The 26,458-nt window shown below is 37.6% G+C and overlaps 1 protein-coding gene across 9 annotated transcripts; it reads left to right on the top strand.

Moving 5' to 3' along the window:
- The first annotated feature begins 865 nt into the window (after window positions 1–865).
- LOC131899198 (interleukin-13 receptor subunit alpha-2) lies at window positions 866–22,501 on the top strand. 9 transcript variants are annotated; one of them, XM_059250599.1, is made up of 11 exons: window positions 4,182–4,309; window positions 5,515–5,569; window positions 7,594–7,701; window positions 9,072–9,223; window positions 10,179–10,332; window positions 10,855–10,975; window positions 14,695–14,879; window positions 16,221–16,366; window positions 17,689–17,833; window positions 21,306–21,421; window positions 21,567–22,299. In XM_059250599.1, the coding sequence occupies exons 3-11, from the start codon at window positions 7,620–7,622 to the stop codon at window positions 21,693–21,695; spliced, it is 1,230 nt and encodes a 409-aa protein (XP_059106582.1). In that variant the 5' UTR covers window positions 4,182–4,309; window positions 5,515–5,569; window positions 7,594–7,619; the 3' UTR covers window positions 21,696–22,299. The 9 variants fall into 9 exon arrangements, with proteins under 9 accessions (XP_059106585.1, XP_059106584.1, XP_059106587.1 ...); XM_059250600.1 differs by having other exon boundaries at window positions 5,515–5,654; XM_059250602.1 differs by lacking the exons at window positions 4,182–4,309; window positions 5,515–5,569 and adding an exon at window positions 866–974.
- Window positions 22,502–26,458: the final 3,957 nt, after the last annotated feature.

Raw genomic sequence — 26,458 nt, 5'->3', positions numbered from 1 at the left:
TATACACAGACACAAACACACAGACACACAAGGACAGACACACACACACACACACACACACACACACACACACACACACACACACCCCTCACATCAAACCACAATACCAAACCAGCCTTTCCTTATCTCTGTCTCACTGCTCTTGCTATTCCTGGAACTACTAAGCTTATTACTGCTATAGGGCTTTAGATTGTGCAATTTCTTCTCCTTGGAAAATTCCTTCACTGTATCTAATGCTGGCTAAGTCCCTCACTGAGAATCCTAATATCATTTTCTCTGAGAGGCATTCCCTCATCATCCTGTCAAAAATGAACCACCACCATTCTCATTCTTGATATCCTGCTTTGCTTACTTTTGTACAATTTATAATTATTTGATGAGTACACCATCTGTCTCCAACACCAGAAATGAAGGCAAATACTTTTTTATTGTTCAGTGCTATATCTCCAGTACTTATAACAGTACATGGCAGATAATAAGCTCCTAAAATTAATTTCTGTAAGGCAAACATGTGATATAAATACTTAATTGTGTTTGTAAACAGTTTTCCTATAACTGAAGACATAATATGATGCAATATATTATGATCTAGTAAATATCAGTCCCATGTTTTTTCAGCCTGTACCTTGTAGACATGAAGGAACAGACTGGTAGAATTATCAGCAAGGATTCTAAAACCTACTGTTGCACATTGTGCATTGGGTTTGTAGTGAGAATTGAGGCTCTGGAGGACAGCCCATTCCTTGCCTTTGAAGTAGTTACATGAAGTGAATGTTTTGGGTACAGGACACACTATTTACAAATCAGTCTTTGAAAGCATCAGAGGAGTGTGGAGGAGGAGAAGGAGAGGAGAGAGAGAGAGAGAGAGAGAGAGAGAGAGAGAGAGAGAGAGAGAGAGAGAGAGAGAGGATATTGCTTGTTACATCCTGAACAGTGATCTCTCTCAAGACAGTGCTTTGCTCTTCAGCTATAAGGTATATTAAAAATAACAATTTAATGATTTTTAAGAATTATTTTCTAATTGATGCCCTACGTAAAAATGTAAAGCCTTGATCTTTAGTGGGTTACTATGAAAGTGTTTTGTTGCTTTGATGGGTGGGATTATAAAATAATAAAGATTTGATCTGCTCAAATAGAGACAAATTTTGAATTGTGTAAACTGTGCACAGGTGCTAAAATGTGATAGATGATTTTTGAATGTATGATTTGAATGTAGATATTAGTATGGAATCTCTGAGGCAAATTTTGTAGCTCGGATAGCACTTCAGGAAACGTGCTTGCCAGATTAACTCAGGATACCATATCAGAAACCATCTAAAGGGGGAATAAAGAATAAGATGACTCTTATGCTTTAATAAGATTTGTTGAACATATTCTGTAAATATTAGTAAACACTGATATCAGCATGCAATCTTTGCAGGGATGTAAATATAACAATGTTGAATCTAACAGAGTGCTTAAATGATATGTTAAAATAGAGATCCCACCAGTGTTTAATTTGCATACTATTGCCTTAATCATTCAGCATGTACCTATATTCCTTATGTCTTACTTTTGCATGAAATTATTTCCATTATTTGATTGGTGAAAGCCATGATAAATTTGTGTGGTTCAAAGTTATTTGTTTTAATGTATGTGAAATCATATTCAGAATTCCTTACCTGCTTATCTATTGTGGGGAATGTTATTTATATGTTATTATCAAAATTACATTTTTTAGATGAAATTCTGAAAGGTCTTTGTAAATAAGAAACACAGAGCCAAATACAGAGTTAAAACCTGAGAGATCAGAGCAAGAGCCACAACTCCCTTAGCTTACCACTCGCTGCCCTTGCTTCCCCTGAGAGAGAGAGAGACCTTCTCCTGTGTGACCTGTCTTTATTGCCTTTCTGTTCTACCTTCTTATTGGCTCTAAACCCAACCACATGATTTCCTCATCACTACCTGTCTATACAGACCTCCAGGTCTCTATGGTTGGTACTGGGATTAAAGGTTCGTGTCACCTCTTGGCTGTGTCCTTGAACACACAGAGACTCTGCCTGCCATGTGATCAGATTAAGGGCATGTGCCACCACTACCAGACTTCTGCTTAATGGCTATGACCTGTGATCTCTAGGCAACTTTATTTATTAACATACAAATAAAATCACATTTCAGCACAAATAAAACATCACCATAATATTTGACTCACCACTAGTTCATAGGCTGATTGCAGTATTAGTGATGCATGAGTCAATCTCAGCATGCTATTAGGTCTCAAAACCTGGCAACTTCCTGACATTTTGATTCTGATGCTGAGTCATGGCCGTACTCCAGGCGCTATGAATAATTTACACTTGTTGGACGGTGTACTTGAAAGATTAGTGATCCAGCAATGCCATACTCTTGAGTCACGTCCTAAAACCATGACTAGAAGCACTAGAAGCACTTCAGACTAACTGATGCAATTGAGAACAGCATCCTACGGATAACTTGTATGAAAGACAACGGAACGTCTCTGAGACTGGTTGGAAGACTGCATTCTCTGATTAAAAGGTGCATGGGATTTCGAAAAAGATAAACATCTTTGCTCGTTTAGCTTTTATGACCTTCAGAATTGTTCTTTTTTTCTAAACTTCCAAAAAACGCCTCCTTCTTGATATTGAGGTGATAAAACCAGCTATCAACACTTGAGAAATTTAAATATGGTAATCTGTATGAAGTGTTGAATACAGGGAATGACCCTCAGTAAGGGTTAAGTAAACTACAGACCTATGATGTTTTTGTAAGGTCATATGGCAAAGTTGCTATTACAGCCTCATTTTGATTTCTCATTTCACCTGCAGATCACAATTAATCAAGGAATCAAAGTCCCCCCTTTCCTTTTCTTATATTAACATTTTACTCCTTCCCATGTCCTGTTATAAATTGCTTTTATATTTTTAGATACAATGAATTGTGAATAGAAAATATCAAATTTTGTAACACTAATCCTTTCAACCCTGAAGTATTCTTTAAAAAGCTACTTATTGACACTATAAAATTCCATTAGTCTGCTTATAATAAATATTTGTCTCTGGAACTTAGTCACTTCCCTTGCAAGCAACTACAATGGAAAAAAAAACCATGGTGATTTAGGTAGTTTACAATAAAGATATTATTTACTTTATGCCCACATAGAAAAGGGTTATTTTCTTTTATCAACAAAGCACCACATTATATAGTATAGGACTAGAACAATGGTTCTCAATTTGTGGGTCGTGACCCCTCAGGGTGGAGGGTGGCAGAATGGCCCTTTCACATGGGTCGCCTAAGACCACTGGAAAACTCAGATACTTACATTACAATTCATGACAGTATCAAAATTATAGTATGAAGTAGCACTGAAGTAATTTTGGGGTTGGCGGTCACCACAACATGAGGAATTGTATTAAAGGGTCGCAGCATTAGGAAGGTTGAGAACCACTGCCTTAGGTTATCTTCTGTCTCTTCCTCCCTTCACCTCCTGTTGTCAACTTTATGGCTTTTGACAACTGTGGGACCTTGTGCCGACCACATCACTTCTTTCTTACTGTTTGCAACACTGATTCTCCAAATCTACCGGCTAAACTAATTTTTTAAAAAAACTACTTTTAAACTCCTGGAATCTCAACAAATATAAAGAACTATTGTCATTAAATATCAATACAGGCAGAATAAGGGATCAGCAAAGATACTTGAAACTGGAGATTAATTATAAGTGCCTAGTTATCAACACTGGGATATAAAATCTAACAGGGGGCAAGATAGAAGCAAGTTATTTTCAAGTTCTGACTAGTGGCAAGATCCTTGCAAGTAAGCCTCTTTCATGTTTATAGAGCAATTTATTATTTTCAGAGTACTTGGATATACATAATCTGATTTGATCGTCGAGAAACCCCAGCCAGGCTTGTATTTATTACCTCTATTTTATAGGTGGAAGACATAATTTACTTCTAAGCCCACTATAAATAGGTGGTTATTTATAATAGTAAACTTCTCAGCTATAAACTTATTAGTTTCCCCAAATAATAATTGTCAGCCTTTAAAATACTTTGTCATAATTAGAAATTTGCCCTAGATGGCATTTAGCACCACCCAGAAGCTTTTCTTGCTTGTGATTTGTGGAATCTTTGTCCTGGCCCTCTAGCTATTTCAGGAACACCTATCTTAAGTTTTTCAGTGTTCTTATTATCTGGCAGAAAGGAAAACAGTAGAGATTCAATTTAGTGTCTAATGTGGAGAGGAGAGGACAAAGAGGGCTTGTGATAACTGCCTGTGATAATACATTTCTTGAGAAGCCATATTATTGGTAAGTACCTGGAGCTTTTCCAGTAATGCAAGGATTATCCAGCCAATTCTTGATGTGTGTGCATGTGAATGCATGAATGACTCTCCTCTCTGTGTCTCTCTCTGTCTCTCTGTCTCTGTCTCTGTCTCTGTCTCTCTCTCTCTCTCTCTCTCTGTGTGTGTGTGTGTGTGTGTGTGTGTGTGTGTGTGTGTGTGTGTGTGTGATTGCTGGTGATGGAACCCAGAGCCTTGCTCAGGCCAGGGAGACTTTCTACCCCTGAGTTCAATCTTCAGCCTCAGCCTCAGCCAAACCTTAGGGCAAAGGAGATTTGTTGTAATATTTAGAGGTGGTGAAGGAAGGCTGAAAAGAGGAAATCACTGTAGGTTTGCCATTCCGAAGGAGACTGCCAACGAGAACCTGTGTCAGCAATAGTGTTACATAAAACCAAGTGGGTAGAAACAGGAAGTTGCCTTTCTTATTGCTCTTAGGCATGGAAAATACCTAGCAGTGATTTTTGTTCATAGCTATGGTTCTACATTATTTAGATTTAAATCCTTGCTTCAGCATTTATAGTCTGTGTGACCTGAGGCATGTTGTTCAACTTCTGTGTGTCTCAGCTTCTAGGATCTGAGATGTCATAAAACAGTATGAATGGCCAAGCATGATTTTAAGAGTTGTGTGAAAAAATGCCTGTAAAGTGCATAGTACTCAGGATGCATTGTAGAAGATATTATTATTATAGACAGTGTGACTTGCTATTTGGTTCTTAGGCAAGATAAAATATTTATTTGAATATTAGCAGGCAAAACAATACAAACAAACAAAATCCCCTGTATTCAATGCATATTTATAGAATTTTTCCTATATGAGAAATATGATATTAAAAGTAAATGGTAAGGTAGCTGGCTTGAGTAGTGACAGTAGGTTGCAGAAAATTGGGTGTGCTGAGGTTTTTGATACAATAGGTGCAGACTAACTTCTTGGTCAAAGAAATGAAGTGGCTAGTTGTTGAAAAGATGTCCAAAGACCTGTACTTTAGTCCTACATCTGCCACTGATAAGTTGTGCAAATTTGGACAACTAGTCTTCCTCTTTGGCTGTTAGTTCCTTATTAAAAAATAATTGGATTTCTGTCCAGATGAGTTGTTTGATATGTGTCCAGTATTTCAGAGACATTTCAGATTGTGTATGTGTGCATTCATTAGTTCCCCTTCCTTTTGTCTTCAGGTTTCCATCTACCTTGTGAAGAATTCCTGGAGCCAGTGCAGGAGTGCCAATCTCAGTGTGTTAGTGATAGTCCTGCAACCAGGAAGCCAATGATAGAATTGTCTTTCTGTTCCTTTGGGAAGGCCTAGGTTGGCTCCAAGGTGTAACTCAGGAACTTATGTTAAAAACTTATTCACAAATGGCTCCAAGAGCCATCTATCCTAATGTGTATGCTTAAGTGTTTTGGACTGATATAGAAAATGGTATTTAATAGCTAGAGTCCAATTTCAGTAGCCTGTGGGTAGAAATGAGACAGATGATTTTAAAACTTTCTACTAAGATCCAATAATTTGATCCAAGACTCTAATAGGTCACAGTTGTTTATAAATATTGGAATGTTTTAGGTGAGCTGATTGAAGAGTGTGGAATAAGAGAAGAGTTATACTTACCACTTAAACTGTGAAGGAGAGCAGGAAGGTGATCCACAAATCATTTGATGCATAAGCTTTAATTCTCAAATTTCCATGAAAATAGTTAGTCCCAAGAATACAGATTCAAAGAGAAATGTGCAATTAAGCATGGTAATTTTTCCTAAATTATTATTTAATTTTCTTCTTCTGTTTTTGAGATTATAACTTGCCCCTTCTCTTTCTTACATACAAAATCTCCCATACACCCCTCCTTGTTCTCTTTTAGTTCATATCCTCTTTTTCATGAATTGTTACAATCATATCTGTATAGTTCTTTCCAAAGCTCAGAAAACACAGTAGAAAGGATGTAGGAGCCTGAATATGACAAGACACACAGTACAATGTCTTCTGGATATGACATAGCTATTGGACTCACTGAAGATGTGGTTATTTGAATAAGACCTGCAAAGACGGGGAAATGGCTCTTCTTGAGCAACTCACAACAGTTAATGGTGGTTGGGGAAGAGTGTATCATTTTCTTTGGTAATGTAGCCATTGATACGTTGCCCCTGCTCCAGTAAATAACCTCCCATCTACACTCATGTATACAGCACCTACTAAACTCAGTTTGTCATAAGCAGAAAGAAGACACAAGTGTAGACTGAAGAATTGTTGAGAAGTGTTTGAGCAGGAGGGAGGGAGGTTAGGAGAGGGAAATGGAGGTCCCAAAATTACTAAAATTCATTATATACATGTATAAAACTCTCAAATAGTATAAAAATTAAGAAAGATTTTAAAATGAATTAGCTATTTGTATATGTTAATCCTTTAAATTTTGATCATAAAAACAGTGTTCTTCAGATCTAGGAAAGCTCACCTTGCATCCTGTGGCAAAGAAATGCTGTTAAAGTTTAGAAGAGAAAAAGAGAAGTCCCGATTTTCCCTTTAGATGTATCACTCCTCTTGTGAGTGGTGTGGACAATGTGTTGGAGACAGGAATGGCTGTATAAGATCCTTGATGACAAGATCAATTAGAGTTAAGAGTTGTGATGAGGAGACAGGATGGAAGAGGGGAGAGGTGAGGAAGGCTTAAAGGCTAAGAGGTGGCAATGATATGTACTGATAGGAAAAATGGGCAAATCTGGGATAGTGGAGAGCAGACAGTGATGGTTTCATAGTCATGAAGAACTAGAACAAAGTTCTTAGTTTTCTGAGGTCTTCATGTAGATTTTTGAATTTGTTAAGGAGTCAGATTATTTCAAATACTGTTATTTTTCTTAGAAAATATCATACCTCAGTATGTTTTGTTTATATCTAGGAGAAATGGTTACTATGAATATACAGGTGTCCAAGTTTCTCCTATGCACTAGTAGGGACATTCTGCTGGGTTTGATTTCAGTAGGAAGGCTTCTGGAAGCCCCTGTATCTTAATCAGAGTATCAATAAGTGTGTATGGTTGAGATTTTACAGTTTTCTTTATTTGGGTTAGTTTGGATTCTTAGGGGACCAGAACCCTCTTGTTGCAACTGCATTGAGTCCGAGGTTGATTTCCATTTCCACGGATCAAGGGGCACAGTTTCTTGTCTCAGTAGAAAGTACACAGAGAACTCCCAGAAATATTATTAGTTACACTCACCCACACGATTATTTAAGTATGATAAAGTCAACCTGTTATCTTCTCCCTTCTTAGAGATTTCAGCACTAAATCCTGGAGAAATGGCTTTTATGGGTGTGGATACCAGATGCCTGGGTCTCTTTCTTCTTTGCACAATAATTGGACATTCTTTGGAGATAAAAGGTAAATGAATAAATTAAATTTCTTTTAATGGAGTAGTCTTAAATAATACAAATGGTGTTTTCACTCTGTATCATGAAAGTGTAAAACTAGTAGATAACGTTATTGGTAATATTTCCATGATATAAAAAAATATGTTCTTGGTAGCTATTCACATGTATAAGGTAACTAATGATCATGTTCTCTTAGGTAAAATGACAAATTATAAAATAATTTCCAGACCTCTTGTATAGGATTCTTTGAGGAAATGAATAAGTATTTGAAAATTATGTTCTTCTAGCACAACTTGAGTCTTATGGCAATTGGATAAAACAGAAAATGGAAGTTTAAACTAAAGTATACAAATAATCTGAATTTCTCAGCATCTAATGGAACATTGAATTTGACACAGATTTCTAACCTTAAGGATGAAAACCACAAGATGTTGTGTCAATCTCAATGGAGAGTTTGAGCAGAAGCCCTAGGCAAGGTGAAGTATTGAATCAAACAGCATTCAACAGAGAGAATTAGCCAAATGATATCATGAAGGCAATACTATAGTGCTACTCAACTTGTTGCTTAGAAAGTTTATAGGAAGGTTTGGTTTGCTAAACTCAGGGAGCTATATATTCAATTAACTCCACGGACTACTCACAACACATGATTTAAGGTGCTCAGGCATAGTAAATATGTTTTCCCACCTTTTCTCACGTCTATCACAATGTTTCATGTGGGTCATAACAAGATACTGAATTATTATTGATCGGTTCTCACTACTAGAAACATTTATATATCTATCGTTTATATAATATTATACAAATTATGATGTATATGTTCACCAAGAAGGTTCCACAGCAAGTGTATTTCTGTGCAGCCATAGTTCCTAGAGAGGCAAAAATCACATTTTGCTTATGTAGTTTCTTTAAAAAGGACAGCTACACAGAAAAATTATGAACTTCAACAGATTTATTTGTATAACAGAAACTTCTCCCTTTTCTAATGTACCATTTGAAGATTATTTTAGTATACCCACAAAGTTATGAAACCACTACTGCCATCAATTTCCAGAATTCCTTCACTCTCTTCCAGAGAAACCCTGTGCCTCTGGTGACCACTAATCTACTGTCTTCACCTATGGTATTTACATGAAATCACTGGATATGTGGTTTTATCAAACAGGTTCCCTTCACTTAGCATAATGTTTCAGGGTTTTTCTAATTATAGCCTTTTATCAGTGCTTTATTCTTTTTATAGTTAAATGATATCCCACCATATAGAAATGCTTGAATTTTTATCCAGTAATCAGGTGATGGGCATTTGAAAATTATTCACATTCAACATTATTCATCATAAAACACAAGACAAATATAAATATTTTCTTAATTTCATTTCAGTTAATCCTCCTCAGGATTTTGAAATAATGGATCCCGGATTACTAGGTTATCTCTATTTGCAATGGAAACCTCCTGTGCTTATGGAAAACTTTAAGGAATGCACATTGGAATATGAGTTAAAATACCGAAATGTTGACAGTGACAATTGGAAGGTAAGTGGATCATGGCTTGCAACATCAGATTGAGCTGACCATTAGATCCTTTCTTGTAACTCTGACTCTAGTAACCACTACTTTGTGTGCCTTAACTGTTCTAATCAGTATATGAAAGCTGTCATGTGAACTTCTGTGCATCTTCATGAATATATTGTCCATTAGTAAGATAACCCTTGGAAGTTCAAGAAAGGAAACTAGGTCTCATATAACTTGAAGAACATTTGTGTATTTTGCTGTACATTTACAGTTTCTTGTTATATCAGTTCATTTTCTACAATTCTAACAAAATATCTGATGTTGAGTTAAATCTTCACATACACATCACAGAACACGGCATTGTTCTTTACATGTATGGCAAGATTTCATTGAATGCTTATTGAGTTGTCAACTATTTACACAGCAACTCTTGTGTTCATTCAGAGCTCTGTTGCAGAGGCTATCCCATTGGCTCTGTAATGCAGATAGGTAGTTTCAATGAGCAATTCAAGTTCAATATTTATTGGGTGACATTTTAGACAAAATACTTGGTAAGTTTCAGAAACATAAGACTCTATTGTAGATGATTTCAGCCTTGAAAAACTTACCAATTGTCCGGTTTTCTTCAGATACCCCTGAGACTTTTTTTATGGGATTCCTGAAAGTTTCCTGGAAGTGACAAATGATTGGCCATGCAACACACATATTGTTGAAAATTATCTATTTAACTCCAAGTTGTTAATATCTCATGTTTCCATCACAGAGTCTTTCCCCTTACTAAATGTTTTCTGTTTTGTTTGTTTCAAATAACCTTATCAAATAATATCATCTACAGAGGTGATCTCTGCCAGAAATACATCTGGGGTACTACAGTGAATAATTATCTTAGATTTTAATAATTGTTGAGTCTTACTAATGTGGATCACCTTTCCATATATTTCTAAAATGGACTGTGTTTTGTCTTTTTATCAAATAGACCATCATTACTAGGAATTTAATTTACAAGGATGGGTTTGATCTTAACAAAGGCATCGAAGGAAAGATACGTACACATTTGTCAGCTCAGTGTACAAATGGATCAGAAGTTCAAAGTTCATGGATGGAAGCTTCCTATGGGATATCAGATGCAGGTTAAAACGAAGTTTCTCTTTTCACATTTCATACTCTTAGAAAAAAATCCATGTAGAGAATAAGTTCCCTAACACTTATTTAGATGATTGTATACACAGTAAATCATGTGATGATCACACACAAAATAGAATCTTTCTTAGCATAAGTGTCTTGGGTTTCTGAACTCATTAAACCAACAAACTTTGTTTTTAGTAAATCTACATCTTATTAGTAGAGTCCTCAGCTTGGAGCCATATTAGTAAACATGAATGGGTATTTGCTCAATCGCTGAGAACATCTTGTAATAATTAATTTAATACTGAGACATAAACTAGCATCAGTAAATAAGCCCTCAAATGTTTTCAGCTTTGCAATATCCTCCTTATAGTGAAGTGATTTCTGATAGCTTCCTTTTGCACTGTTTCTCATTATGCTGATTGCTAAATGGAGTAGCAGGGCCAAAGGAAATAAAATTGCATAGTGATTACACAGAAGATTTGTCAACGTGTCTCTCAAGTATTCATAGTTTGTTCATTTCCTAGGAAGTCTGGAAACTAAAATTCAGGATATGAAGTGTATATATTATAACTGGCAGTATTTGGTTTGCTCTTGGAGGCCTGGCAAGGTAGCACATTCTGATACCAACTATACTATGTTTTTCTGGTAAGTATTTTTATACTTAGAATCCCTGTCAAGATTAGCTCACAGTACAATCCACAATATTCCAACTGAATTACAATCACTTTCTTCACCAGAGTTATATTTATGATGATAATTATTCATAATTATGTGAGAATTTCAGGCTGAAGATACTGCAAGGCATCCATCCTGTGACTATTTCTATACAGGATGAAACATTATATCCTTCACATAGCTGGGTTTATAATTTGAAAAGTTTGCATTTAATTTATACACTTAGCTTTTAAAAGCAATTATCTGTTAAACTGTATCTTCTTGCTGTTTCTTTCATGTCTGTTCCTGAAGCTTTTACACACAGAGCCATTTAAAGATTTCATTTCCTGTCCATATTTAATATTTAATACATTCTGGTCACACTCACCCTCCCCCATTTTGTTTCCTTCCCTCCCTCTCAACAAGCCCCTCCTACTATCGTCTCTTTGTTTTAATTCTCATGTTGGAGTCAGCTGAGTTTAACTAGGGCCACCTGTGTGGGCATAAGTGAGGAGCATGGGTGACTGATCAGTGAAAACACAGCCCCGCTCTGCCAGCAGCCAGTTCCTTAATTGCTTTGTGGTAAGACAATCACCACATTCTGACTTTTTTTGCTAAGTTGCACATCTGTTTTTCATTTCCCACATCTACTGTAAGAACCTTCCTTTAGACTCCTCCCATTGCTTACCTGGATGACTGCCGTGACCTCCCAAATGGTGGTTGCTCTGATTGCAGCATTTTTTTTTTCATTTTTTTTCGAGACAGGGTTTCTCTGTATAACAACCCTGGCTGTCCTGGAACTCACTCTGTAGCCCAGGCTGTCCTTGAACTCACAGAGTTCCGCCTGCTTCTGCCTCCCTAGTGCTGGGATTGAAGGCGTGAGCCATCGCAGCCCGGCTGATTGCAACATTTTTCCTTCCTGCTTGTTTTGCACACTGTAGCTACCTTTTTTTTTCCTTGTGATTTTTATACACCACCCCCTAGACCGTATAACCCCAGTGGCTACACATTATGCCCAGGATCAAATCTAGGTTGCCTTTCAAGTTTTTACCTCACTGCATCACTACCTTTCCAAAACTGTAGTCTGCTATGGCCAGTACCAGTACTCTATTCAGTCTTGACTCATCTCGACATTCTTTTTCATGACTTTTGTGCATCCTGCAATCTGGAATGGCCTCTGGTTCACCCTTTTACCAGTTCTTTTTCATCCTTCCAGGCCTATGTGATGGCTAAATTCATTGACCCTTGGCTGATCGTGCCATTTTCTGTTCACCTTTGCGGTTGAACTATTGCTTCTTACAGCTCTTTCTTTGTTGTTCAGGTGGTACTTAAACATATCTCTATGTATTGTTTGTCTCCTCAAGTTCTTTTTTTTTTTAAGATTTATTTATTATGTATATACAGGCCAGGAAAGGGCACCAGATTTCATTATTGATGGTTGTGAGCCACCATGTGGTTGCTGGGGATTGAACTCAGGTTCTCTGGAAGAGCAGCCAGTGCTATTAACCTCTGAGCCATCTCTCCAGCACCCCCACCCCTTTTTAAAGACGCCTTTTTTGTTTTGTTTTGGAGTTTCTGTGTGTAGTTTTGGTGCCTGTCCTGGATCTCACTCTGTAGATCAGGCTGGCCTTGAACTCACAGAGGTCTGCCTGACTCTGCCTCCCGAGTGCTGGGATTAAAGGCGTGTGTCACCAAAGATGCCTTCTCCTCAAGTTCTTTAAAGATTGGTGGACGTGAACCAATTCTTACCTTTCTCTTACCTGTCTACAGAAGGCACAGTGGATTAATACTAAATGTTAACTAAATGAATGAAAATGATGATAACATTGATAAATGGAAAAACATCAGAAATTATGCATTTACTGAAGAAAGACAGAGCAAGAGAAGACAAAATTGTAGTATTTGTGATCTTTAAGCTCAAACTGTGATTGTATCTTTTAAATGAAAAGCATGATATATAAATGATCGGGTATAATGGGTTAATGCTTTTGAGAATTGGGCTCTAAACCCTGCTCTGGCAGCAGGTATCTGGGTAGATTTGGGTAGACAATTCCTCTGGGAGAACTGTTTGACTTTTCATATCTTGAATTGGATGGATACATTTCTAATTTTTCGGTCACTAAATCAATAAATATTAAACATTTATTAAATGAAAGACATTGCTCTTGTTTTTAAAAGATACAACAAACAAAAGAGGAAGACACACTTCACGTTGTCATTCATGCTTAACAAAACCTTATCCTTACTTAGTGGAATGGGGAGGAATAAACCTTAACATTTTTTTTTGTTGTTTTCGTTTTTCGAGAAAGGGTTTCTCTGTGTAGCTTTGCGCCTTTTCCTGGAACTCATTTGGTAGCCCAGGCTGGCCTCGAACTCACAGAGATCCGCCTGGCTCTGCCTCCCGAGTGCTGAGATTAAAGGCGTGCGCCACCACCGCCAGGCAAACCTTAACATTTTACAGATTGTGAATCATTTTTCACTGACAAAAAGTCACGAGTCAGTCTTTGTAAACTCAAGCATCAATTGGACATAGTGATGTATATCTGTCATCCCAGAATTTGGGAGAATAACATATAACAATCATGAGTTTGACACTAGGTCCCTGGGCTACATATTAAGTTCCAGGTTAGTGTATAGTGAAATCCTGTGTCAAAGTACAATAAATAAACAAAGTCAGCCATAGATAAAAAGTCTCCCAGGCTGTAAGCAGTCAATTTAACCAGGAGAATACAAATTATAAACACTTTCCTAAAGTAGGACACTTGGTATAAAGTTTATTTAACAGAGTCTAGATAGTTTCAGTAGCTCCTTAACAGCTGCTATGTTGGTCTCATTTCAGAAGGGATTTTTGGCTGCTTTTTAAGCCAAAGTCACATTTTTCACTACAAGCTAGTCTTTAGAAAAATATATCAGGAATTATTGCTTTATGAATCAGTTGCTAACAACTCCTTCCATTTCCATCAGCTAACCTTAAATGACATGGTAAAATTTCTTAAGACAAAGGGAAAATTACACTGTACTTGACAACCTACTTTACCTTGTTCGTTTCATCCCCTTCTCTAGCTGGATTTTCTCAGACTTACAGAGTAGTGTATTATAACATCGGAAGATTTCTTTTTTATTTCATGAAACTTAGGAATGTTTTATATCTGCTTTTAAATCTGCTTTCACTTCAAATAATTTTCTCAGTCAAATATTATTAGGGCTACCTAACTATTGCAAATCTTTGATGCAAAATCTTTGATGAGGTGACAAAAACTAAATTCACGAAGAATAATACTTAAGTTTCTTTGAGATCTTACAAAGATTCATATTGAACTGAAGCTCCATGAAATCAACTATGTCTGTTTTTCTTGCTGGTGAATACATAGTACTTATCATTGCATGTAGCAAATAGCATTTTTCTCCATATTGTATCCTTTTTATAACAACTTTGTTTTGAGAATGTTGTACATAAGTACTATATTTACATTGTTTCTACCTCTACCTCTCCTCCCTACAATTGCTCTTGTGACCTCTCAAATTCATGACCTCTTTTAAAAATTGGTATTGTTACACATGTATATATGTGTTTGTTTATTTATCTATATACAAATATATATAATCTACTGAATCAATATATTGTGCTCATATGTATATTTCAGATAAATATCATAAAATTATTTAAAACTGATCACTGGGCAATTCCTGAAATATTTCTTTTGTTAAAGGTATGAAGGCTTGGATCATGCCTTGCAGTGTTCCAATTATCTCCGAGATAATGAAAAAAATGTTGGATGCAAACTTTCCAACTTGGAGTCATCGGACTATAAAGACTTTTTTATCTGTGTTAATGGATCCTCAAACATGGAACCTGTCAGATCCAGCTATACCGTTTTTCAACTTCAAAATATAGGTGATGTGAACAAATAATGTGAACTTCAAATCCATTCATCCTAGTTTTGGCTATTTCTAAGGGAGCAGGAGAGGCAAGAGGAGAGAATGAGATTTACAACAGCGATTGAAGTGCAAAACCAGAAACATAAAGGTCATAGAGTAGACAAGGAAGTAGAGACGTTATTGAATGAAATATAAAACACTGTTATTTTTAGAGATCATAATTCATTTTCCAGCTTGAAAGAGTCTCTGCTATTTAGTGTCAGTGAATTACTAATTGTAGACTCTATTAACCTTGGCTTCAAATGACAAACCATTGAAAACCAAAACATTTTTATGCCTTCTGAATTTGTATTCTTCATTCTAACAGTTGTAAGAGCGAGAGGTTCTAGAACTGGACAGACCTAGCTTTGAACTCTGGGTCTACCATTTTCTTTTTCTTTTTTCCTTCCATTTCCTTTCTCTCTCCTTTCTTTTTCTTTTTCTTTCTTTCTTTCCTTCTTTCTCTTTCTTTTCTTTCTTTCCTTCCTCCCTTTTCTTTCTTTCTTTCTTTCTTTCTTTCTTTCTTTCTTTCTTTCTATCTATCTTTGTTTCCTTCTTCCTTCCTTCCTTCCTTCCTTCCTTCCTTCCTTCCTTCCTTTCTCTTTCTCTCTTTTCTCTTTCTTTCTTTCTTTCTTTCTTTCTTTCTTTCTTTCTTTCTTTCTTTCTTTCTTTCTTTCTTTCTTTTTAAGACAGGGTCTCACTGTGTGGCACAGGCTGTCCTGGAACTCACTCTGTAGACCAGGCTGGCCTTGAACTCAGAGATTCGCCTGCCTCTACCTCTTAAGTGCTGGGACTAAAGGCGTGTGCCTCCACACCCTGGGGTCTAACATTTTCTAATTGTATGAGTTTGAGTGATTGACTTAAGGTCTCTGTTTCAATGTCCTTGTCATGTACATGAAGACAGTGGAAGACCACACAACACCGTGGTACAATGTCAGCTGTACGGATCATAAGATTAGTTAGAAAGTGTTCACAATAGTAGTGGTCGTGGTGGTTTGGTTGCAGTTTAAAAAGTTGCAAAGTGGGAAAATGATTGCGATAATTTGGGTCTTCTTTTTTTTCTTCTGGGCCTTAAATATTTATCACTGTGCAATTTATCAAGAACAAATGAACAAAAGTGAGTTTCCCAAATAACCAAATTTCTCAAGAAGTTCATCTTGATGGGCAAGCAACGTTGGTCTTCAGTGACATCATGAGAATAATCTTGAGCCACTTAGTTTGTCCCTGAAAGTTTGTGTTGGAGTGTCCCCAGCTTTGGATGAGGGCTGCTGCTAACTTAGCGACTTTCATGTTGAAACAGTCGCCTTCTGCTTTTTAGTTAAACCGTTGCCACCAGAATTCCTTCATATCAGCGTGGAGAATCCCACTGAGATGAGAATGAAATGGAGCACACCTGGAGGGCCCATTCCACCGAGGTGTTACACTTACGAACTGGTGGTCCGAGAAGACGGGATTTCCCGGGAGGTATGCTGTACTTACCTGCTCAAATCATAAAACTAACATTGAATTATAACAGGGTACCGGAGAATCCAAATCTGTTGCTGCTCAAAAGAGCGACGGACCATGACAAGTATTTCTGTTTACTTTCCAGAAGGCTAAATCCAGTGGACAAAGGAAATATTTTTAAAAAGTACAACTAAATCATGCCAATTTTAAAGTTGCAAAAGACCCTGAAGGCAATCTTAGTTACGTGTTTCCAATTTTATCTTAATCAATTAAATTACAAAACCACCCACGATCACAGAAATCACTTCTTGAGATACAACCATGAGGTCAAAATTAAGAGTCCTCAGGAGTGCAAGAGATTTCCTAGAGAGGAGGGGCTTGTAAAAGGGATGATGGTTGTGAAATTAATTACTTCCAAACATCAAAGATTTGGTGACTTCTTTAACCCCACTTTGGTTTATGTTGCTTTGATTTATTTGTTTCCAATTTAGAGATTGGTAGAGACAAGAAGGTGAACTACTGGTTCTCAGTGTTTCAATTCATATACAGAAGAGAAGAATGGTAATGAGTTAGTATCCTTGTTCCAGGAAGGGGAATTGATTTCACAGTCAAATAGATGTATACTCAAAACCTGAGTCCCAGTCCACTTAAGTCTATACTACATATTCCCTAGGCTTGAAGATAAGTTAAGTAAATGAAAAGCAATCATAGCTTATGAGAAGAACTCTGTAGCACTTTGAAGTGGAAACCTGAAATAATTTCTTTAGTTTTTTTTTCTCCCATGTGATTCTTGTGAGAGCTTCCCCATATTTTGTGGTAATCTCATATCTGAAGTGGCAGTCTTGTGCCAATTCTTGAGGACTACTACGTGGACCTTCAAAGGTAAATCAGAGCAAAAGGAGTAGCGGATACATTTTGAATATGGACATTCCAGTTTTCAGAAAATCTGCATTCACATGAAGTTTTTTCTCTCAATAACTCATCTTATGTAACCTTCCTTTTCCCCCTTATACAACCTGGAATATCAGACACTATTATGGACATATTATGGACAATATTATGGACATCAAACTACGTAGAGTTGTGACATATTTCACATACTGTTTTTTATTACAAGTAATTATTGTGATAGGACAAAAGATAAAATTAAATACAGATACGAAGTGGAAGAAAAATGACTTCAAAAATCAGTGTACAGCGATGACCAATGCTAGGATTATACCTTTCTAGTATCTCAATGCAGGTGTTTTATGTCCCAAAACATTTTGAAGCTGAGAGATGAAATCACTGCAGTTGTACTTAGGTCAAATAAACACACTGTATTTTTTCTTGGCTTTCAGTCTGCTACAGATAAAAATGACATGAAGTTGAAAAAGACAGCAAATGATAGTGAAGAACTGTGCTTTTTTGTAAGAAGCAAAGTCAATATATATTGCGCAGATGATGGAATTTGGAGTGAATGGAGTGAAGAGGAATGCTGGGAAGGTATGCACTAAAAGGATAGAAACTAAGTAACTTGGGGCTGTTTGCTAGCAAAATTTATTTCCGCTCAGTGTGCTTGTAAATTGGAGCTTAAAGGGTCTTGTGCATCACCTATTAATGAGGAGAGAGCAAGTATATCAATAGATGATATAGGCTTACTGAAAATCTAATATTCATTTGGAAGTAGGAGTCTTATTCTGCTATAATAGGAATATTTTTTTTGTCTGCTATGAACATTTCATAGTCCTTCTTGGGGGGAGGTCCAGAGTCCATTTTAGTCAACATTTTTTGTGCTTTCAATTTTCATAAGAGCAGAACTTTAAAAGGAAGGGGTGCAGCTGACTCCAAGCATCTAGTCCTAACTACTGGTAATTTTTCTAATTGAGACATTCGGTTTCATGTCTGTTGCTGTGATTAGAATATCCTACCCAATAGCAGCTTGGGGAAGAAAGGGCTTCTTCAGCTCATGGTTCCTGGTTACACAGTCCACCAAGGCAGAGAAGTCTAGTTGGCAGAAATTTAAAACCACCCCTCACAGCAACAGTAAAGAGAAGAAAGCAATGAGTGTGCATCTGACTGCTGCTCAGACAACTCTCTCATTTTCACTCAGTCGAGGGCCTATCCCAGGAAATGATGCTGCCATATCCAGGGTGGGTATTCTCACCTCAGTTAACACAAATAAGAAAATGCTCACAGGCATGCCAATAGGCCAACCTGCTCCAAACAACCTCTCATGAGGCTCTCTTCCCAGGTGATTGTACAGCACAGCAAGCTGACAATTACAACCTACCATCACAGATTCTGTAAGTAGGGAAAACAACCCCTTTAGTATAGAAAGTGATTTATGATAATAAATATATATTCAAATTTCATAGCGATGTAAACTTAAAAGCCTAGAAGTTGACACATATTATGTTTTAGAATATATTAACATCAGTACAAATTACTGAGCCCAGGGCCTGGTAGCACATGCCTTTAAACCCTGGACTTGGGAGGCAGAGGCAAGTGGATCTCTGCTTGAGTCCAACCTGGTCTATAGAGTGAGTTCTAGGACAGCTAATACTACACAGAGAAACTCTGTCTTGAAAAACAATACAATAACAAAAAATCCCAACTAACCAACCAAACAAACCAAATTACTGATAATTATTCAAAGTTGAAGAAAATCACTTCAGCATTGCTTATTTAGGTATTCATATATGGACGCAGCTGTAAAAAATGTACAAATATAGACAATAATCTTTTATCAATTGTTACTCTTTCACATAATTTGACTAGACTGGAATCTTTGATTCTACCTACTACAAATACATCAGGATCCCTGTTCAATTTTGTTCATTAAATATTTTTAGAGTACCTACTATATATCAGATTCCAAGGGCTGGATATCCAGAAGTAATTATTACTCATGTCAAGTCTATGTTATTCCCAAGTTGGGAAGAAATAATAAGAAAGCAAAATATATTGTACACGGCTGGAGAGATGGCTTAGCAGTTAAGAGCACTGGCTACTCTTACAGAGGTTCTGAGTTTAATTCCCAGCAACCACAAGGTGGCTGGCTCACAACCATCTATAGTGGGATCTAATGCCCTCTTCGGGCATAAAGTTGTACATGCAGATAGAGCACCATATACATTAAATAAATAAATCTTTAAAAAATATGTATTGTACAACAACTAGGGAATGTGGAGGAAAATAGTCAGGGTAGGAGGAGTTCAAGCAAGAGATGTATGTGATCAGAGAGAACACTGTTACTGCTTCTACAGTTTTCATTTTCGTTTCCACTATCAAAAATCTGGAAAACATGTGTGTGTGTGTGTGTGTGTGTGTGTGTTATTGTTGTTGTTAATTGTATTTTGTCTTTAGTCCATGAATTGTATAAATTGGACTTAGTGATTTTTCTTTACCATATTATCAAAATGTACATCTTTTTTCATTACATATAATCTCACTAGGAATTTGATGACTGAGATTTGTTTTGTCCTGACAGGTATCTCTTGGTAGAGTCTTAATTTAGACTTACAAGTTAGGAACAAATTTTTTTGGAGTTGCTTGTAGTTTTTTGTTTTTAGGATACATTTCATGTTGGACACTTCAAGTAATAGAAAAATAGGACAATTATAAGCATCCATATATTTGTATATATTCTATACATATATTTAGTTTAAAAGCAAATATTTATTCCCCTACAATTCTGGAGAGTGAAAATCTGAGCTCACATCACTGACCACACTCAGGTCATCAGAAGAGTCTTTTTAGGACAATTAAAATTTTAATACTATTTTTGTTATTTTTTGAGAATTTTATGTGATACATTTTGATCATATTAAACCTCTCAATTCCTCCCATATCTGCTCTCACCTTTCTACCCTCCCAAGTTTGAGTGTCATCTTTCTTTAATAACATGAGCCTTGATCATTTGACTCTCCATGCCCCATTCCCACCAACAGTTGGGCAACACACACTGGACTTGATGGGGGGCGGCTAGTAGTACAATAATATTTTGGCAATAAAATAACTTCTTAGGAATTGTCTTGACTAGAGAACACAAACAGAGCCTCATGAAAAGAACTGTCTGCCCTGACCTTGTTAATTTTCCATGTCAGGAGAATTGTCTTTTTCGTTACTTCTCTGGAAATTACCCCTGTAAATCTTTACTACCCTCAGCATTAGAATTTGACTCAAAATTTTCTAGAGACAACTAAGTTCTGAAGGGAAAACGACAAAGACAAACTGAGATGGGGTAGATTTATAGGTCTGGCTCTAAAAGTTGACATGCTGTATGTTATTCCAAAACAAGTCAGAGATACCAGACTTGGAAGGACAGATTTGTTTAAAGTATTGCCACTGACAGTTCTCAAGATGCATAAGTAACATTAATGCTTCACTCCTGGGTCTGGTGATCTTTTGGTACTAAAATCCTTGCCTAACATTCGACCAACTAGTGCTGCTAAGACAAAAGAAAAACTACAAGAGAGAGAGAAAATGTCACATCTAAATGCCAAACAGCAAAGTCACCTTTTATTCTTCAGTTCAGCCTCTAAAATATGAGACAAATTTTAAGAGGTGACCTTGTTAAGTTCATTACCCTCATGTGCATCTCTATTAAAGATCAGAACTTGTTCCTGAGTTAGGAGATAATAGGACTTACTTGTTTAATCAATTCACTCTTGCATTGTGTGTTTTAAATGAAAAATGTCATAACATAAGCAAAATCATATGTGCTTTGGGAGTTATTTTTCTTCTTGAAATGGCATAGATGTCACAGTTCAGCAAAGTAGTTTCTTCTGTATGAAAAGTTCACAAACAAAAGGAATGCTAAACTCAGACCCAACTGTGGTGTTTGTGCAATGCTAAGTATGTCAGCTTAACTCTATTTATGCAATACTGACACTGTATTTATGAAATAATTAAATTTCAAAGGTCTTCATAAACCTTTAACATTTCTCCTTTTATTATGACTTTTTAATCCTAGGTTTCTCGGGGCCAGACTCAAAGATTGTTTTCTTAGTACCAATTTGTCTTTTCTTTGTATTCCTTTTATTACTTCTCTGCCTGATTGTGGAGAAGGAAGAACCTGAACCATCATTGGTAAGTTGTTAAAGGTTATATCATGTCTTAAACAGTAGACACACAAATGTAATGCATTCAGAATTCATAAACTTGGATTATTTTCATAGTACCAGTTTATCTTTTCTTTGTATTCCTTTTATTACTTTTTTGACTGATTGTAGAGAAGGAAGAACCTGAACCGACATTGGTAAGTTGTTTAAGGTTATATGATGTCTTTAAACAGCAGACCCACAAAAATAATGCATTCAGAACTCATGGACCTGCATTTTATACTTTTGCCTGCTCACTATGAGGTACCATTGATACTAGTACCAATGTACCAAATTTGATACGAAAGCCACATTTAGGGGAGTCGTGGTTAATTTTGTCAAAATGGAAGGAAAATCTACTAGAACATGAAATGTTACAGATCTGTAGATTAGAAAACAGTCCAGGGCTTGAACTCCAAGAGACAAACAGGATCGGGAGGTGATAGGAACTTGAAACAGCTGGTCACACACATTTCCAGCGAAAACAAGGAGGAATAAATGTATTCGTACTTACCGTTCAGCTTACCTTCTCCATTCTTACACAGTTTAGGATACAAGTCAAGGTAACCGTGCCACTCAAAATGGGATGGGTCTTCTTTCCATGTCAGTTAATGGAATTAAGATAATCTCTCACAAATGTGAGCACAGGTCAACCTGACCTGGAAAATGTCTCATTGAGATCTCCTTCCCAGATGATTTGAAGTTGTGTCAAGCTGATGCTTAAAACCAACTATGATGTAGACTTTAAGGAAAAATTGTGTTTGGAGAAAAAGATCTTTATACTGTGTGTTGTAAAGATAGAACTGGTGATACGCAGGTGATATGTTTCACTTCTCTGCTTGTTATATTCTGAGTTGTTAATATTAGTGAGATTGTATTCTTAATGGTTTGTTAGTGATGGAGCTCTTTTTGTATTTCAGAGCTTCCATATGGATCTGAACAAGGAAGCTTATTCTTATGAAGAGACCCTCTGTTAAGCTACCCTTTTCCAGGCATAGAGCCACCCAGAATGAGCCGTATTAAACTCATTTTCTCTTCAAGTTTCAAATACAACTTATTGCAAAAAGTGTTTGTCCTGATATTATTGGGTTTTTGATCAAGGGCTGCTTATGTATCTCAAGTTGGCTTAGCATGGGCTTAGCATGTGATAGTCCTGACTCTCAGCCTTTCAAGTACTGGCATTACACATGTGTGACACCTGCTCGTCTTCATTATTGCATTTAGGTACACTTTATGGTGCACCAACTGTTAGCAGATAGTAAACTTACTATATTCTAGTAATCGTTTTGTTTTCACATTAATATATGGTGAGAATTCTATATGTAGAGAAGTCAAGAGATGGTTTGGATTTTATTCAGTGTTGCACTGATAAAATAACATCATCTTGCAACTTGAACTAACCTAAGGAGATACTGCCAAATCTAGGAAGATGAGATTTCATGGTTTTGTGGACTGTTTTTTAAATTGAGTTCTGGGTGAAAGTATTCACCACAAATAAGAATGAAGGAAGCTTTAAATACACCCCCAGTTCTGTGAGTATACCATTTCACAAAAGAAAAAGATGCTGTAAGACTGAAAATTATGAACTGCCCAGAGACTATACTTGAAAAGTTCAGAACTTACGCACAACACAGTAAAAACATGGGAATCACCTGTGTTAGTTATAGGTAACCTTTCATTTAAAAATATTATTGTTTGTGTGTGCGTGCGTGCATGTGTCTGCATGTGTGTATGTGTGTGTGTGTGTGTGTGTGTGTGTGTGTGTGTGTGCGCGCGCGCACACACACACACGTGCGCGCACAGGTCAAGGACCTCATGTGGAGGTTCAAGGACAACTTTCAAGAATCAATTCTCTCCTTCCACCCTGAGACTTGGGGGCTCACACTATGGTTGTTGGGCTAGCATAGAAAACTCCTTTACTTGCTAAGCTTTTTGTTGCCTTGTGTTTCTTCATTTTTGTCAGTGTTATGGCTTGTAGTGGACAGGGGAGTACAAGAGGGGGCAGACACGCCAATGATCATATCAGAATTTAGTAATATTTTAAAAGTACATCCCAAAGGTTAATAACTTAGCCTCCTTGGTGTAGTAGACAGTTTTTAAAATATGTATGGAATAATAGACTCCAATTTTAAATCTAGAATCAAGTCTCCTTTAGATTAATTTTTATGCAGTGTTATTCTAAGTAAAGTCTCCTCTGGGAGCATGTTAGAATTCTCTACTGCAGACCTACCCAGCAGTTTACATTTGAACATCATTCTTCAGGGATTCATGTACATACTCAGTATTAAAGTACTGATATCTAATTGTTATAGAATGATAGTTGCTGAGGTCATTTAATGGAGAGGAGGGGTACCATAATTGTGACTTTCATTGTGGCTGATCATCTCTTAAAGGAGAAAAACTGCTAAACCTGACTTGTAAACCCAAATACCATTGTTTAGAGTAATTGTTACCGGTGATAGAAGACACCATAAGTTAGAATAAATTCTTTTCATTTTTGTTTATCCGGAAAATATTTATACAAAGATCAAGACCGTTATCCATAAAAAGTTCACATTTTAAGTGTAAGTTGATCATTAGTTTGTTTCCTAGGATCCATGTAAGGGTGACGGGAAGTTTGGGGAAGAGTTTCTGTGTAAAAACCACAAGGCGGTGCTTAGGGCTGGTGGTGGGACTTGAGGGCCTATGAGGTTAGGGGGCTCTGCGAACTGCAGAGAGCAGGAAGAGAATGAATGTGAGGTCCAAGGGAGCTGATGGTTGGGATGCTTGGCCCATTGCAACTGGGCAACTTTCTCCATAAAGCATACACCCTAGTTGAAAATTGGTGTCATGTGGATTATATAAATTTTCTTCATTAAAAATATGCGATAATAGCCGGGCGGTGGCGGCGCATGCCTTTAATCCCAGCACTCGGGAGGCAGAGCCAGGCGGATCTCTGTGAGTTCGAGGCCAGCCTGGGCTACCAAGTGAGTTCCAGGAAAGGCGCAAAGCTACACAGAGAAACCCTGTCTCAAAAAAAAAAAAAAAACCCAAAAAAATATGCGATAATAATTTCCGGTAAAGCTAGTTGTACTAATTAGTAAAGAGAAAGCAAAGATACTCTTGTGAGAAAGTTTTCAGTTGTGTAACTCTTTTTTTTTTTTTTTTTTTTGGTTTTTCGAGACAGGGTTTCTCTGTGTAGCTTTGCGCCTTGGTAGCCCAGGCTGGCCTCGAACTCACAGAGATCTGCCTGGCTCTGCCTCCCGAGTGCTGGGTTTAAAGGCGTGCGCCACCACCGCCCGGCTTGTGTAACTCTTCTATATTGCTCTATAACCTAGAGAAAAACTACTGGGCTTTGTAGTTGCCGGTAGATGATGGCTTCCTGTTGCCAATTTGGAGGCATATAAATATAACCAGAGATCATTAAAGTTAATGGTGTGGTGTAGAAACTAAAAACCCAAACTCACATATGCAAATGCTGATACAAATTGGATTACAGAATAAGTAAAGTGTCTAGTTATGTGATGTAAAAGGTATAATGAACCTATAGCCTAGATAATTTGCTTCAGTGAGTCCAGGTACTTAGAAATAAACAGTTCATTTGTCTGAAATTGGTTGACTTTCAGAACTTCCAAAACCAATGCCAGTTCTTCTTCATTCTAAGTGTCATTAATTAGTGGAGGCTACTCTGCACTAGGAAACCCTTCCCTGTGTTTGCTGTTGATTAAGGGCTCAAAGTTCCAGTCTATTAATTGAAATGCATTTTTCTTTGTATTTCTTCTTCTGTCATACATACATCCCTGCCCCAGTTCACCCTCCTTCCACTTCTTCCCATCCTCCCACCCCCAGCTCCAACCTCCCCTTCCCCCCAGATCCACTCCTCCTTTTCCCTTCAGAAAAGAGCAGGCCTCCCAGGGATATCCACCAAACATGGCCTAACAAGTTATAATAACACTAGAAACAAACCCTGATATTAAGGCTGGAGGAGGCAACCCTGTAGGAGGAAAAGGGTCAAAAAAGCAGGCAAAAGAGTCAGAGACACTCAGACTCCCACTGTTAGGAATCCCACAGGAACCCCAAGCTAAACAACTACAACATACTTGCAAAGGACCTGGTGCAGGCCCATGCAGGCTCCGTGATTGCCACTTCAGTCTCTCTGAGCCTCTGGGAGCCCTGCTTAGTTGATTCTGTGGGCAGTGTTCTCCTAGTGTCCTCCACCCCTCTGGTTCATCCAATCCTTTCTCACTGTCTTCTACAGGATTCCCCAAGCTTTACCTAATGTTTGGCTTTGGGTCTCTGCATCTGCTCCTATCAGCTGCCACAGGAAGCCTCTCTGATGATGATGATTAGGCTAGGCACTGATCTATCTATAAGTATAGCAGAACATGTTTAGGAATTATTGATGGACTCACAACACGCCCCCAAGGTTGGGCATGTTTGGGCATGCCCGGTAGACCTAGACACTTCCGCCTAGCCAGTTCCAGGTCAAAATAGCCATTTCCGGGCCAAGGCGTCTCATGTGACCAGGACCCTGTGGCTTTGTATGGTTGCGTAAGAGCGTGCAACACAACCATGTGATCTGTGCATACATGGAGTAGCCACATTGACCTGTGTACGCGTGCATCACCCAGCCTTTATAAGCTGGCGCCATATTCCCAGCTTCCTGCTTCTTCTTCTGCACATATGTGTCTCTCCACAGGCCTGAGCACTCGTCTGTCTCTTTTATCTTAATAAAACTCTTGTTAGTGGATTCTGTCATGTTTCGTGACATTTCCTCACAGGGTAAGAGCACCGCTAAATAACATCTGGTGCCGAGACCAAGCGGGCGCTTCTGGGCGCCCTGCGCCTGGAAACCCGTAAACCGGGGACTGCTGCACACAAACCGGGGACTCTGCTCCATATGTGACAGACCGCTCTCCATTTGCCTGGCTGCACTAAACTACATCCAACACTGCTTCTCCAATTGGTGACTCCCCCACTTTTCAGCCAGTGTAAACGGTTTCTTGAATCTGTGAGAATGACCGTTGAGCGTCTGGAGCCTCACTAA

Source organism: Peromyscus eremicus, chromosome X, assembly GCF_949786415.1.
Source record: "Peromyscus eremicus chromosome X, PerEre_H2_v1, whole genome shotgun sequence".
Taxonomy (NCBI): domain Eukaryota; kingdom Metazoa; phylum Chordata; class Mammalia; order Rodentia; family Cricetidae; genus Peromyscus; species Peromyscus eremicus.
The sequence above is the reverse complement of the archived record's forward strand: the minus strand, read 5'-3'. Positions and strand labels throughout refer to the sequence as shown.

Excerpts from the sequence above, each read along its gene's own strand:
- LOC131899198 (XM_059250602.1), top strand. The coding sequence starts at position 7,620 with ATGGCTTTTATGGGTGTGGATACCAGATGCCTGGGTCTCTTTCTTCTT. Across the intron at positions 7,702-9,071 it reads ACATTCTTTGGAGATAAAAG|TTAATCCTCCTCAGGATTTT; the intron begins GTAAATGAATAA and ends ATTTCATTTCAG. Across the intron at positions 16,367-17,688 it reads AAGACGGGATTTCCCGGGAG|TCTGCTACAGATAAAAATGA; the intron begins GTATGCTGTACT and ends CTTGGCTTTCAG.